General features: G+C 59.7%; 1 protein-coding gene across 2 annotated transcripts; it reads left to right on the top strand.

Moving 5' to 3' along the window:
• The first annotated feature begins 259 nt into the window (after positions 1-259).
• On the top strand, positions 260-11,603 carry LOC144942368 (uncharacterized). 2 transcript variants are annotated; one of them, XM_078869193.1, is made up of 2 exons: positions 260-733; positions 8,399-11,603. In XM_078869193.1, exon 2 carries the CDS (start codon positions 8,423-8,425, stop codon positions 10,985-10,987), a length of 2,565 nt encoding a protein of 854 aa, XP_078725319.1. In that variant the 5' UTR covers positions 260-733; positions 8,399-8,422; the 3' UTR covers positions 10,988-11,603. The 2 variants fall into 2 exon arrangements, with proteins under 2 accessions (XP_078725319.1, XP_078725318.1); XM_078869192.1 differs by having other exon boundaries at positions 260-736.
• The last annotated feature ends 2,972 nt before the right edge of the window (positions 11,604-14,575 follow it).

The following is a 14,575-nucleotide window of genomic DNA, read 5'->3' as shown; positions in this document are numbered from 1 at the left end:
TGAGATGATGGTGAGGACAGTGTGACAATGAAGATATGGTGATGATGGTGATGACAGTGTGATGATGATGGTGATGATGATGGTGATGACAGTGTGATGATGATGGTGATGATGATGGTGATGATGACAGTGTGATGATGATGATGATGAGATGGTGATGATGGTGATGATGATGAGATGGTGATGAGATTCATGGTAATGAGGAGGAGACGGCTGCGGTTTTCCCGCCAACGTCGAACGGGCGCCGCGGTGACGTCACGAGGCCCCGCCCCGCGCGCGCGCTGCTCGAGGAGACGACGCGGGGGGAGACACCGCGGAGACAACGGAGACACAACCGAGGGGACACCGCGGGGAAGACACGGCAGGGAGACACGGCAGGGAGACACGGCAGGGAGACACGGCAGGGAGACACGGCAGGGAGACACGGCAGGGAGACACGGCAGGGAGACACCGCGGGGAGGAGACAACACCACGGGGACAACACGGGGAGACCGCGGGGAGACACCGCGGAGGGGAGAGACCACGGGGAGGAGACGACACTGGGGGAGACGACGCGGAGGGGAGAGACCGCGGGGAGACACCACGGGGACAACACGGGGACACCGCGGGGGAGACACCGCGGGAGACAACGCCGAGGGGAGACAACGGACTGCTCCTCGCGAATCTGTGAAGGCGGCGCCATGAACTCGCCCAGCTGCGCGGCGAGAAGACGCGGCCAGAGAGCGGCGCAGAGGCGGTAAGGGGTGGTGATGAGGTGATGGGGGTGGTGGTGATGGGGGTGGTGAGGTGATGATGTTGGTGAGGTGATGGTGGTGAGGTGATGGGGGTGGTGGTGATGGGGGTGGTGAGGTGATGATGTTGGTGAGGTGATGGTGGTGAGGTGATGGTGGTGAGGTGATGGGGGTGGTGGTGATGGGGGTGGTGAGGTGATGATGTTGGTGAGGTGATGGTGGTGAGGTGATGGGGGTGGTGGTGATGGGGGTGATGGGGGATGGTGGTGGTGATGAGGTGATGGGGGTGAGGTGATGGTGGTGAGGTGATGGTGGTGAGGTGATGGTGGTGAGGTGATGGGGGTGAGGTGATGGGGGTGAGGTGATGGGGGTGAGATGATGGTGGTGATGATGGTGGTGAGGTGATTGGGTGATGGGGGTGAGGTGATGGTGGTGAGGTGATGGGGGTGGTGGTGATGGTGGTGAGGTGATGGGGGTGATGGGGGTGGTGAGGTGATGATGTTGATGAGGTGATGGGGGTGAGGTGATGGGGGTGAGATGATGGTGGTGATGATGGTGGTGAGGTGATTGGGTGATGGGGGTGAGGTGATGGTGGTGAGGTGATGGTGGTGAGGTGATGGGGTTGAGGTGATGGTGGTGAGGTGATGGGGGTGAGATGATGGTGGTGATGATGGTGGTGAGGTGATTGGGTGATGGGGGTGAGATGATGGTGGTGATGATGGTGCTGAGGTGATGGGGTGATGGGGTTGAGGTGATCGGGTGAGGTGAAGTGCTGGTGGTGATGCTGTGAGGTTATGGGGGTGATGGGTGAGGTGATGGGAGTGAATGTGATGCTGCAGATGAGGTGGTGATGAGGTGATGGGATGGGGATGTTTGTGATGCTGTAGATGAGGTGGTGATGTTTTTGATGGGGGTGCGGTTGAGGTGATGGTGCTGCAAATTAAGTGGTGGTGTGATGATGAACGAGTTGAAGTGACATAAAACATGGAGATGAGGTGGTGGTGGTAGTGATGTAGCTGATCAGGTTATGGAGTGATGTAAGATAATTGATAATATTTGATGCGGCTGATGCATTTGTGTGTTTGTGATGAGGTGATGTGATGCACGTGTGATGATTCTGCAGATGAGGAGCTGATCATGGTAGTGGTGTAGTGATGATGGTAGTGGTGTAGTGATGAGGGTGGTGATGTAATTTAAGTACGGGAGGGTGGTGATGATGATTTAACGGGTTGATGCTATGGCGTGATGGGTGTAATGTTGGGTATGATGTTGGTGATAGGGGTGATATGATGGGGATGTGTTGGTGGAATTGCATGTGACGGTGCATGTAATTGTGGTATGGTAATGGTGAGATTAGGCACCACCATCACCATCATAAGCCCTTCTCACGCCTTGTGAGGGGCGTTACCGTGGTAACGCGCATGATTGGACGAGACGAGCTCCAGAGGTCACGTGGTATGTAGTGTGTGTGGTTGTGCGGTGTGTGTGTGGTTGAGTGGTGTGTGCGGTGTGTGTGTGTGGTTGTGTGTGTGGTTGTGCATGGTTGTGCGGTGTGTGTGGTTGAGCGGTGTGTGTGTGTGTGCGGTGTGTGTGTGCGGTTGTGCGGTGTGTGTGTGTGTGTGGTTGAGCGGTGTGTTTGTGTGTGGTTGAGCGGTGTGTGTGCGGTTGGGCGGTGTGTGTGTGCGCGCGGTTGTGCGGAGTGCGCGTGGTTGAACGGTGTGTGTGTGTGTGGTTGAGCGGTGTGTGGTTGAGCGATGTGTGTGTGTGTGTGGTTGAGCGGTGTGTGTGCGTGGTTGAGCGGTGTGTGTGCGTGGTTGAGCGGTGTGTGTGTGTGTGGTTGAGCGGTGTGTTTGTGCGCGTGGTTGAGCGGTGTGTGTGCATGGTTGAGCGGTGTGTGTGTGCGTGGTTGAGCGGTGTGTGTGTGTGTGGTTGAGCGGTGTGTGTGCGTGTGGTTGAGCGGTGTGTGTGTGTGTGTGGTTGAGCGGTGTGTGTGTGTGAGCGGTGTGTGTGTGTGGTTGAGTGGTGTGTGTGTGGTTGAGCGGTGTGTGTGTGCGTGGTTGAGCGGTGTGTGTGTGCGTGGTTGAGCGGTGTGTGCGCGTGGTTGAGCGGTGTGTGGTTGAGCGGTGTGTGTGTGCGCGTGGTTGAGCGGTGTGTGTGTCTGGTTGAGCGGTGTGTGGTTGAGCGGTGTGCGCGTGGTTGAGCGGTGTGTGTGTGTGCGGTTGAGCGGTGTGTGTGTGCGCGCGGTTGTGCGGAGTGCGCGTGGTTGAACTGTATGTGTGTGGTTGAGCAGTGTGTGTGGTTGAGCGGTGTGTGTGTCTGTGGTTGAGCGGTGTGTGTGTGGGTGAGCGGTGTGTGTGTGGTTGAGCGGTGTGTGTGTGTGTGGTTGAGCGGTGTGTGTGGTTGAGTGGTGTGTGTGTGTGGTTGAGCGGTGTGTGTGTGTGTGTGGTGTGTGTGGTTGAGCGGTGTGTGTGGTGTGTGTGTGTGGTTGAGCGGTGTGTGTGGTTGAGCGGTGTGTGTGCGCGTGGTTGTGCGGTGTGTGTGCACGTGGTTGAGCGGTGTGTGTGCGCGTGGTTGTGCGGTGTGTGTGTGGTTGAGTGGTGTGTGTGGTTGAGTGGTGTGTGTGGTTGAGCGGTGTGTGTGTGGTTGAGCGGTGTGTGTGTGTGTGGTTGAGTGGTGTGTGTGTGTGGTTGAGTGGTGTGTGTGTGTGGTTGAGCGGTGTGTGGTTGAGCAGTGTGTGTGTGTGTGTGTGGTTGAGCGGTGTGTGTGTGTGTGTGTGATTGAGCGGTGTGTGTGTGTATGGTTGAGCGATGTGTGTGGTTGTGCGGTGTGTGTGTGTGTGGTTGTGCGGTGTGTGTATGGTTGTGTGTGTGCGTGGTTGAGCGGTGTGTGTGGTTGAGCGGTGTGTTTGTGTGTGCGCGTGGTTGAGCGGTGTGTGTGTGTGTGGTTGAGTGGTGTGTGTGTGGTTGAGTGGTGTGTGTGTGGTTGAGTGGTGTGTGTGTGTGGTTGAGCGGTGTGTGTGTGGTTGAGCGGTGTGTGTGTGGTTGAGCGGTGTGTGTGTGTATGGTTGAGCGGTGTGTGTGTGGTTGTGCGATGCGTGTATGGTTGAGCGGTGTGTGTGCGCGTGGTTGAGCGGTGTGTGTGTGTGTGTGGTTGAGCGGTGTGTGTGTGTGTGGTTGTGCGGTGTGTGTATGGTTGTGTGTGTGCGTGGTTGAGCGGTGTGTGTGTGTGGTTGAGCGGTGTGTGTGTGTGGTTGAGCGGTGTGTGTGTGTGTGGTTGAGCAGTGTGTGTGTGTGGTTGAGTGGTGTGTGTGTGTGTGTGGTTGAGCGGTGTGTGTGTGTGGTGTGTGTGTGTGGTTGAGCGGTGTGCGTGTGGTTGAGTGATGTGTGTGTGTGTGGTTGAGCGGTGTGTGTGTGTGCGTGTGGTTGAGCGGTGTGTGTGTGTGTGCGTGTGGTTGAGCGGTGTGTGTGTGGTTGAGCGATGTGTGTGTGTGCGTGGTTGTGCGGTGTGTGCGTGGTTGTGCGGTGTGTGTGGTTGAGCGGTGTGTGTGTGTGGTTGAGCGGTGTGTGTGTGTGTGGTTGAGCGGTGTGTGTGTGTGGTTGAGCGGTGTGTGTGTGTGGTTGAGCGGTGTGTGTGTGTGTGGTTGAGCGGTGTGTGTGTGGTTGAGCGGTGTGTGTGTGGTTGAGCGGTGTGTGTGTGTGTGGTTGAGCGGTGTGTGTGTGTGGTTGAGCGGTGTGTGTGTGTGGTTGAGCGGTGTGTGTGTGTGTGGTTGAGCGGTGTGTGTGTGTGTGTGGTTGAGCGGTGTGTGTGTGTGTGTGGTTGAGCGGTGTGTGTGTGTGTGGTTGAGCGGTGTGTGTGTGTGGTTGAGCGGTGTGTGTGTGGTTGAGCGGTGTGTGTGTTTGTGGTTGAGCAGTGTGTGTGTGTGTGGTTGAGCGGTGTGTGTGTGTGTGGTTGAGCGGTGTGTGTGCGTGTGGTTGAGCGGTGTGTGTGTGTGTGTGGTTGAGCGGTGTGTGTGTGTGAGCGGTGTGTGTGTGTGGTTGAGTGGTGTGTGTGTGGTTGAGCGGTGTGTGTGTGCGTGGTTGAGCGGTGTGTGTGTGCATGGTTGAGCGGTGTGTGCGCGTGGTTGAGCGGTGTGTGGTTGAGCGGTGTGTGTGTGCGCGTGGTTGAGCGGTGTGTGTGTGTGGTTGAGCGGTGTGTGGTTGAGCGGTGTGCGCGTGGTTGAGCGGTGTGTGTGTGCGGTTGAGCGGTGTGTGTGTGCGCGCGGTTGTGCGGAGTGCGCGTGGTTGAACTGTATGTGTGTGGTTGAGCAGTGTGTGTGGTTGAGCGGTGTGTGTGTCTGTGGTTGAGCGGTGTGTGTGTGGGTGAGCGGTGTGTGTGTGGTTGAGCGGTGTGTGTGTGTGTGGTTGAGCGGTGTGTGTGGTTGAGTGGTGTGTGTGTGTGTGGTTGAGCGGTGTGTGTGTGTGTGTGGTGTGTGTGGTTGAGCGGTGTGTGTGGTGTGTGTGTGTGGTTGAGCGGTGTGTGTGCGTGTGGTTGAGCGGAGTGTGTGCGCGTGGTTGTGCGGTGTGTGTGCGCGTGGTTGAGCGGTGTGTGTGCGCGTGGTTGTGCGGTGTGTGTGTGGTTGAGTGGTGTGTGTGGTTGAGTGGTGTGTGTGGTTGAGCGGTGTGTGTGTGGTTGAGCGGTGTGTGTGTGTGTGTGGTTGAGTGGTGTGTGTGTGTGGTTGAGTGGTGTGTGTGTGTGGTTGAGCGGTGTGTGTGGTTGAGCAGTGTGTGTGTGTGTGTGGTTGAGCGGTGTGTGTGTATGGTTGAGCGGTGTGTGTGGTTGTGCGGTGTGTGTGTGTGTGGTTGTGCGGTGTGTGTATGGTTGTGTGTGTGCGTGGTTGAGCGGTGTGTGTGTGTGGTTGAGCGGTGTGTTTGTGTGTGCGCGTGGTTGAGCGGTGTGTGTGTGTGTGGTTGAGTGGTGTGTGTGTGGTTGAGTGGTGTGTGTGTGTGGTTGAGCGGTGTGTGTGTGGTTGAGCGGTGTGTGTGTGGTTGAGCGGTGTGTGTGTGTATGGTTGAGCGGTGTGTGTGTGGTTGTGCGATGCGTGTATGGTTGAGCGGTGTGTGTGCGCGTGGTTGAGCGGTGTGTGTGTGTGTGTGGTTGAGCGGTGTGTGTGTGTGGTTGTGCGGTGTGTGTGTGGTTGTGCGGTGTGTGTATGGTTGTGTGTGTGCGTGGTTGAGCGGTGTGTGTGTGTGGTTGAGCGGTGTGTGTGTGTGGTTGAGCGGTGTGTGTGTGTGTGGTTGAGCGGTGTGTGTGTGTGGTTGAGTGGTGTGTGTGTGTGTGGTTGAGCGGTGTGTGTGTGTGTGGTTGAGCGGTGTGTGTGTGTGTGGTGTGTGTGTGTGGTTGAGCGGTGTGTGTGTGTGGTGTGTGTGTGTGGTTGAGCGGTGTGCGTGTGGTTGAGTGATGTGTGTGTGTGTGGTTGAGCGGTGTGTGTGTGTGCGTGTGGTTGAGCGGTGTGTGTGTGTGTGCGTGTGGTTGAGCGGTGTGTGTGTGTGTGGTTGAGCGATGTGTGTGTGTGCGTGGTTGTGCGGTGTGTGCGTGGTTGTGCGGTGTGTGTGGTTGAGCGGTGTGTGTGTGTGGTTGAGCGGTGTGTGTGTGTGTGGTTGAGCGGTGTGTGTGTGGTTGAGCGGTGTGTGTGTGTATGGTTGAGCGGTGTGTGTGTGGTTGTGCGATGCGTGTATGGTTGAGCGGTGTGTGTGCGCGTGGTTGAGCGGTGTGTGTGTGTGGTTGTGCGGTGTGTGTATGGTTGTGTGTGTGCGTGGTTGAGCGGTGTGTGTGTGTGGTTGAGCGGTGTGTGTGTGTGGTTGAGCGGTGTGTGTGTGTGTGGTTGAGCGGTGTGTGTGTGTGGTTGAGTGGTGTGTGTGTGTGTGGTTGAGCGGTGTGTGTGTGTGTGGTGTGTGTGTGTGGTTGAGCGGTGTGTGTGTGTGGTGTGTGTGTGTGGTTGAGCGGTGTGCGTGTGGTTGAGTGATGTGTGTGTGTGTGGTTGAGCGGTGTGTGTGTGTGCGTGTGGTTGAGCGGTGTGTGTGTGTGTGCGTGTGGTTGAGCGGTGTGTGTGTGTGTGGTTGAGCGATGTGTGTGTGTGCGTGGTTGTGCGGTGTGTGCGTGGTTGTGCGGTGTGTGTGGTTGAGCGGTGTGTGTGTGTGGTTGAGCGGTGTGTGTGTGTGTGGTTGAGCGGTGTGTGTGTGTGCGTGTGGTTGAGCGGTGTGTGTGTGTGGTTGAGCGGTGTGTGTGTGTGGTTGAGCGGTGTGTGTGTGTGGTTGAGCGGTGTGTGTGTGGTTGAGCGGTGTGTGTGTGTGCGTGTGGTTGAGCGGTGTGTGTGTGTGGTTGAGCGGTGTGTGTGTGTGGTTGAGCGGTGTGTGTGTGTGTGGTTGAGCGGTGTGTGTGTGGTTGAGCGGTGTGTGTGTGTGTGGTTGAGCGGTGTGTGTGTGTGGTTGAACGGTGTGTGTGTGTGGTTGAGCGGTGTGTGTGTGTGTGGTTGAGCGGTGTGTGTGTGTGTGTGGTTGAGCGGTGTGTGTGTGTGTGTGGTTGAGCGGTGTGTGTGTGTGGTTGAGCGGTGTGTGTGTGTGTGTGGTTGAGCGGTGTGTGTGTGTGTGGTTGAGCGGTGTGTGTGTGTGTGTGGTTGAGCGTTGTGTGTGGTACGATGTGTAAACATCGCCACTGTGGAGACAAAGGCGGCCGGGCATGGTCCTGGCCACCGACCCCCTCGTGTGCCATCCCAGCCTTCATAGCTGCAGCATTTGCCCCAACAGTCTGTTCGGGCTATAGTGGGGATCTTTGTCTTTGCATGTTGGTGTGTCCAGTGATGTCCTGTGTGTTGTCCGATTCTGTTTACATATAGTGCTGTTGGTCTGCTGTGTGTGATCCTGCACATGTTAATGTTGTTTTGTGATAAGTGTGTATATTGGTGCATGTGTGGCTGTGGGCGCATGCCAGAAACCAACCAAGAATATCTACTGAACTCTCGAGGCTAGACGGCAAATGACAGCCCATGTTCTTGACACCAGGACTTACAGTGGAGCTGATCTGTCCACTGACCATCAGCTTGTCATCTGTAAGATGCACCTGCTGTTCTGCCACTGTGGACTGGCAATCCACGTCTCATCATGTTCAAACCAGAAATAGCCCCGTCTGGTCTCGCTGTTGAAAGTTGCAAGCGAGAATCTGATCATCGCTTGCGGCTGGGGTTGGCATCGTAACCCCCACCTCCTCCTGAAGCCGAGGGGCAATTGGTGAGGTTCAGGACTGTGGCTCATGCAGCTGCTCTGGCTTGATTGGGCACGTGGTCTAGACCTCCCCACAAACCCTGGTTAACGGAGGTGTTCCAGCGAGCTGAGAGACAGCGACAGGCCCACTTTCACTGCTTATAGCTTCCCACATGAGGGAATGAGGAGGCTCATTGCAGCCTCCTCTTGGAGGTTCGGAGAGTTATGTGGCATTGCAAGGATGAGTGGTGGTCACAGGGCTGCTTTAAATGGTTGCAAGTGAGAATTTGATCGTATTTGTGTGGTGTCTGTCTGTGATGGTGTGGTTACTGTATTATGATGTGGTGGCTATGCGCGATTGTATTTGACCGTGTGTGTCGTTGGCTGTGTGTGACACCGTGTGATGCTGTGCCATGTGTGCGTGTACACCAGGCCCCTGCGTTCGCTACTTCGACAATGAGTGTAGTAGTCGAGGCAACTCCTATCCTTACGGGGGAGAACGGTGCGGTCCCTGGAGGTGGTGACGCCACTCGCATATCAACTCGCACTCACCCCGTGGCCACTTGTGAAACCACCGAACCCCCCGAGCACCCGGGGGGTAGCACGGGGGGTGGGTCCGCATTGCACGGAGACAAAGAACGTGGGGGAGACGCAGGACACGGCGGAGACGCAGAACACCGCGGAGACACGGGACACGGCGGAGACACAGGACACGGAGACACGGGACAAGGAGATACGGAACTCGGGGGGCATGATGGAGATGAGGGCGATGCGGTCCTCGCCGTCCTCACCGGGGATCCGTCTGGAGACCTCGTCGGGGACCTCGTCTTCGATTCTGAGACAACGGGGGTACCCTCCTCCTGCCTGGTCCCCACTGCCCCCGTGATCCACGGCCTGCCGCCCCCCTCGTGTCCCCTCGGCGCGGACCCCGACGGCCACGGTGAGTTGGAGGCCGCGGCCGTCCCCCGCTCCTCCTCCCCAGGGGAGCCGGCGTCCGCCTCCCTCCCGTGCCCCCCCGTGTCCCCTCCCCCGTCCCCGCCTCCGAGTTCCTCCGCACCCCCCACGGCAAAGCCCCGGGGGGGCGCCCTGCAGCAGGGGCTGGCGTTCCTGCGCCGATCGCTGCGGCTTGACCGGGCGTTCCAGCGCTCCAGCAAGCACAAGCACGGCGCCGGGGCCGGGGGAGGCGGCCTGCTCACCTATGCGGCGCAGTTCCCCCCGGAGTGGTGGCCCATGCTGGGGGAGCTGCCCACCACGCAGCACCAGCTTCAGCAGCAGCAGCAGCTTCTAGGGCAGCATCTGCACAACGCGAACCAGCTGCGCAGCGTGTCCCTGCTGCGTCTGGCGGTGGCGGGGGAGGGCGGCGGCGGCGGCGGCAATCCGGCAGCGGCGCTGGTGCTGGTGGTGCCGCGTGCCGTGGAGCTGGAGATCGTGCGGCGAATCAATCCGCAGCTCACGGAGGAGAACGTGGCGGCGCACGCGCGCGCGCTGGCGCACGCCCACGCGGCGCAGCCTTTGCCGCCAACCGCCAACGCCAATCAGCAGCGGCAGCGTGGCGCCGCCACCGCCGGCGACGGCGGAGGCGGCCCCCCCGGCGGAGCCACCGACAATGACCCGCCGCCCGCCGGAGAGCTCCACTCCGACCTCAACGCCAACGGCGAGGCGGGCGCGGACGGCGAGTGGGGGCACTACCGGCGCTACCAGGAGCGGTGGCGGGGGACCGGTCGGCGCTGGCGGGGGTCCCTGCGGGGCGGCTGGACGGACAAGTCGAGTCTGGGCCCCGGCGTGTCGGACGCCCAGACTTGCGCCACCCGCGCCAGCGGCACGCGGGGGCCCGACGACGACGACGACAATGACGATGTGGGAGGAGGAGGAGGAGTGTTCAACGAGGGTGGCCACGCGGATGAGGTGTCCTCCACCACCTCGTCATCGTCCTCTCTGTCCGATTACGAGCGATACCACCGCCACCACCACCGCCACCACGAGGGGCGGCACCATCGGCGACAACAGCAGCAACAGCAGCAGCTGGGTCCAAGCCACCACCAGCATCAGAAGCAGAAACACGAACAGCATCAACACCACCATCACCACCACCATCACCATCGGCAGCAGCAGCAGCAGCCGCTGACGTCTTCGCAGGGACGCGCGTCACCTCCTCCTCCTCCCCGCGTGCGCCCACGGGAGGCGACGGCGGCGGCGGCTCCGCCGTGCCCCTCCGTGCCAACCCCCCACCACGCGGCGGGGCCGCCCCCGTCGCGGGCACCACCGCTGCCGCCCATCGCGGGCAGCCCCGTGCCGCCCCCGTGCCGTCCCCGCCCGCCCTCGCGTGACGCCAGGTCGGAGGGCCGCTCCCACGGGAGGTCGCGCGACAAGCGGCCTCGCGGGGACCACCGGGCCCACGACCCCGAGTGGCCGAGTGGTGGGGCCGCCACCGGCGGGTCACGTGACCAGGAGCGCGGGTCATGCGACCCGGAGCCGGTCGGGGCTGCGGTAGAAGAGAGGAGGTCGAGGGGTCACGGATCGCGGGAGGAGGGGTCGCGGGGTCACACGAGGTCGCACGGACGCAGGTCGGCTGACGACAGGTCGCGCGACGAGCGGCACCATACTCACGGGCGGCCGCGTGACGTGCGCGACGACACGGCGCACAGACGTAGGTCGCACGGGCGCAGCTCGGCCGATCAGAGGTCGCAGGGTCAGAGGTCGAGGGACGAGCGATCCCAGGGTCAGAGGTCGAGGGACGAGCGATCGCAAGGTCAGAGGTCGCGGGACGAGCGATCGCAAGGTCAGAGGTCGAGGGACGAGCGACCGCAGGGTCAGAAGTCGAGGGACGAGCGACCGCAGGGTCAGAAGTCGAGGGACGAGAGGTCGCAAGGTCAGAGGTCGAGGGACGAGAGGTCGCAGGGTCAGAGGTCAAGAGACGAAAGATCGCAAGGTCAGAGGTCACATTCCTTGGCCCGGAGACGGAGCGGGGGAGAGGAGAGGTTCACTCTGCCCCGACCCGGAGAGTTCAGTGTGATCCTGTGATGCTCGCCCGTGCTTCACACCGCACCACCATGCGTCGCACCGCACCACGCACCGCACCACGCACCGTACGCACAGCACCACGCACAGCACCACGCACAGCACCATGCACCGTACGCACAGCACCACGCACAGCACCACGCACAGTGCCACGCACCGTACGCACAGCACCACGCACAGCACCACGCACAGCACCACGCACCGCACCACGCACCGCACCACGCACAGCACCACGCACAGCACCACGCACCGCACCACACACAGCACCATGCACAGCACCACGCACCGTACGCACAGCACCACGCACAGCACCACACACAGCACCACGCACAGCACCACCCACCGTACGCACAGCACCACGCACAGCACCACGCACAGCACCACGCACAGCACCACGCACAGCACCACCCACCGTACGCACAGCACCACGCACAGCACCACGCACAGCACCACCCACCGTACGCACAGCACCACGCACAGCACCACGCACAGCACCACGCACAGCACCACGGACACGCACCACGCACAGCACCACGGACACGCACCACGCACAGCACCACGCACAGCACCACGCACAGCACCACGCACCGCACCACGCACAGCACCACGCACAGCACCACGGACACGCACCACGCACAGCGCCACGCACAGCGCCACGCACAGCGCCACGCACTGCGCCACGCACTGCGCCACGCACAGCACCACGCACCGTACGCACAGCACCACGCACAGCACCACGCACAGCACCACGCACAGCACCACACACAGCACCACACACAGCACCATGCACCGCACCACGCACAGCACCATGCACAGCACCACGCACAGCACCACGCACCGTACGCACAGCACCACGCACAGCACCACGCACAGCACCACGCACAGCACCACACACAGCACCACACACAGCACCACGCACCGTACGCACAGCGCCACGCACAGCATCACGCACCATACGCACAGCGCCACGCACAGCGCCACGCACAGCATCACGCACAGCACCACGCACCGCACCACGCACAGCACCACGCATCGCACCACGCACAGCACCACGCACAGCACCACGCACAGCACCACGCACAGCACCACGCATCGCACCACGCACAGCACCACGCATCGCACCACGCACAGCACCACGCACAGCACCACGCACAGCACCACGCATCGCACCACGCACAGCACCACGCACAGCACCACGCACCGCACCACGCACCGTACGCACAGCACCACGCACAGCGCCACGCACAGCACCACGCACCGTACGCACAGCGCCACGCGTCGTGGTCGGTGTACGTGGGAGATGCTATCGAGAAGAGTTTCCCAAACTTTCGTCCTCACGATCCACCCTGCTCCGTCTTCCCAATGTACCCCCCCCCCCCCCACTTCAAATCAACTCGTTCCACGCTCTACGCGCCTGATGATGGTTGTACATGCACCTGTACATACGCGCACGAGATTGCGATCTTAATTTTAATACTCTATTAACCGCGGACAGCGTTCATTGTTTAGCGCGTCACGTGGGACGTTCAACAATCATCGGACGCGTGCAGCGTGGAACGAGTTAATTTAAATGTGGAGTAAATTGGTTAACGCGGAAAGACGTAGCGTGGTCGGGGGTCGCGAGGACTCAAGTAGTGGCTGTACGTGAAGGTGACTGAGGTCACCAAACGTGTTTTTTTACATCTGGACTTTGCTCAAGGGTTTAAAACCTCGCCTCAACAACAACCACCTTGACGACGTGCCAATGCGCGGGGCTACCCGAGGTGGAGTTCGATGCTGTAGGTAGAGGTGGGAGATGCTCTAGAGGACGGGGTGTAGGTAGCTAGAGGGTGTAGTTATAGGTGGGAGGTGCTGTAGGTTTTATGGAGGAGAAGGCGCTGGGTACACCCAGACTGAGCAGTATTCATTCCTCGACCGACGTCACCGCACGCGTTGTTGCTTTTCGTGACGATTTCTGCCAATAAAACTCAACTCGCGGTACACGCGGCGTGGCAGTGTCTGCGCAGGCGTCTGTGGCGGTGTCTGCGGAGGTAGGTGTGGTGTTATCCTGGGTTTAACCAGGCTGGCTTGTGTGGCTAGCTCACAAATTCTTGAAGGCTCTGGACACATTCCCATCGGTGAGCTCCTCTGGCAGGCAAGGCTGCGTTGGCTTCGTCATGTAGCCCGCAAGCCCAGCCACCGCACGCTCAAGCAGCTTCTGTTTGACCGCATAGAGGGGGCTACACGGGCTGGAGAAGAGATGGACTGATGCGGTACGGGAGGACGTGGAGCTGAGTGGACTTGCCCATGACTGGTAACAGCGGTGTCAAAATCGGCCTCTGTGGAGGAGGCTCGTGAAGGACGCTACTGGACAGTTGGAGGCAGTCGCCCTCCAGCAACAACGGAGGGTGGAGGAGCGACGCTCACAAGCACGAGCAGAGCGCCGTGTGGTTAAAATGCGGCAAGTTGCCACAGTACGGACATAGCTGGCACAGGTGGGGCGCCACGGTCGCGAGATGTTAACTACCTCGCCTGGTATACAGGAGGTCGTGCACTCGATCCCGACCATGACGCCTGCTGTACATTTGGCGTTTGCATCTCAGTCGGCGAACCCATGTCACCTGGGTCTGTACCGAGACCTATCAGCGAGCCTTCGACACTTCACCTGGCCTGGCACAGGCGCCATGGTGACATCACCGTCACTTCGTGGCGAATGGCGGGTATTGGTGTTGGCAACCCACCCACTCCCTCGTGTGCCGTGCCGGCATTGATAGGTGCTCACGAACAGCACTTGCCCCGCCAATCTGTTAAAGGCTATATGGGGGATCTTTGTCATGTAGGTCGGTGTGGGGAGCGGTAGTGTAGCGGTGAGCACGCTGGGCTACGCACCTGCTAACACGAATTCGAATCCTGCTCACGGACAACGTGGTTATCTTAACTGGTCCGGAGCCTCCCCTGGGTCGACTCGGCCTCAAATGAGCACCTTTTACGATGTGTAAACATCGCCACTCGGGAGACAAAGGCGGCCAGGCGTAGTGCTGGCCACCCACCCCCTCGTGTGTCCTGCCGTCATTCATAGGTGCTCGCTAACAGCACTTGCCCCCAAAGTCTGTTACGACTATACGGGGGATATTTTCTCGTGTGTGTGTGTAGGTGAGTAAGTGAGGAGTCGGGTGGCATGATCTTTTCGTCAGCTGTGTAACGCTGTATTGGAAGCTACCTGGCCTATCGCTCCACACTCAGGCAGGGGTGGGGAACGTCCGGCCCGCGAAATCATTTGGCAGTTCCAGCCATCACATTAAGGGGTGAGTTAATTAAATGTTTGACCGAATATAACGGGCTAATCTTTAAGTTTATACTCTTGTATGGCCCGCGAATGATGTTATTAATGTCCAAATGGCCCTTGGCAGAAACAAGGTTCTCCACCCCTGCTCCACAGTTATACCCCTTCTCTCTGCTTGTGAATCGTGGACCTCTCCAAAGGAACATCTTCGCTGGTTTGAAACATTCAGACTGGTCTGCCTACGATCCATCCTTGCTTTGACCACGTTGAGGTACAGTGTGAGGAGCTCGGAGATCCTTTAAATATCTGGACGCAGTCCCATGAGTGAG

The sequence above is a fragment of the Lampetra fluviatilis genome, chromosome 27 (genome assembly GCF_964198595.1).
Source record: "Lampetra fluviatilis chromosome 27, kcLamFluv1.1, whole genome shotgun sequence".
NCBI classification, from domain to species: Eukaryota; Metazoa; Chordata; class Hyperoartia; order Petromyzontiformes; family Petromyzontidae; genus Lampetra; species Lampetra fluviatilis.
Note: the sequence above shows the minus strand (reverse complement) of the source record. Positions and strands in the feature narration are given on the sequence as shown.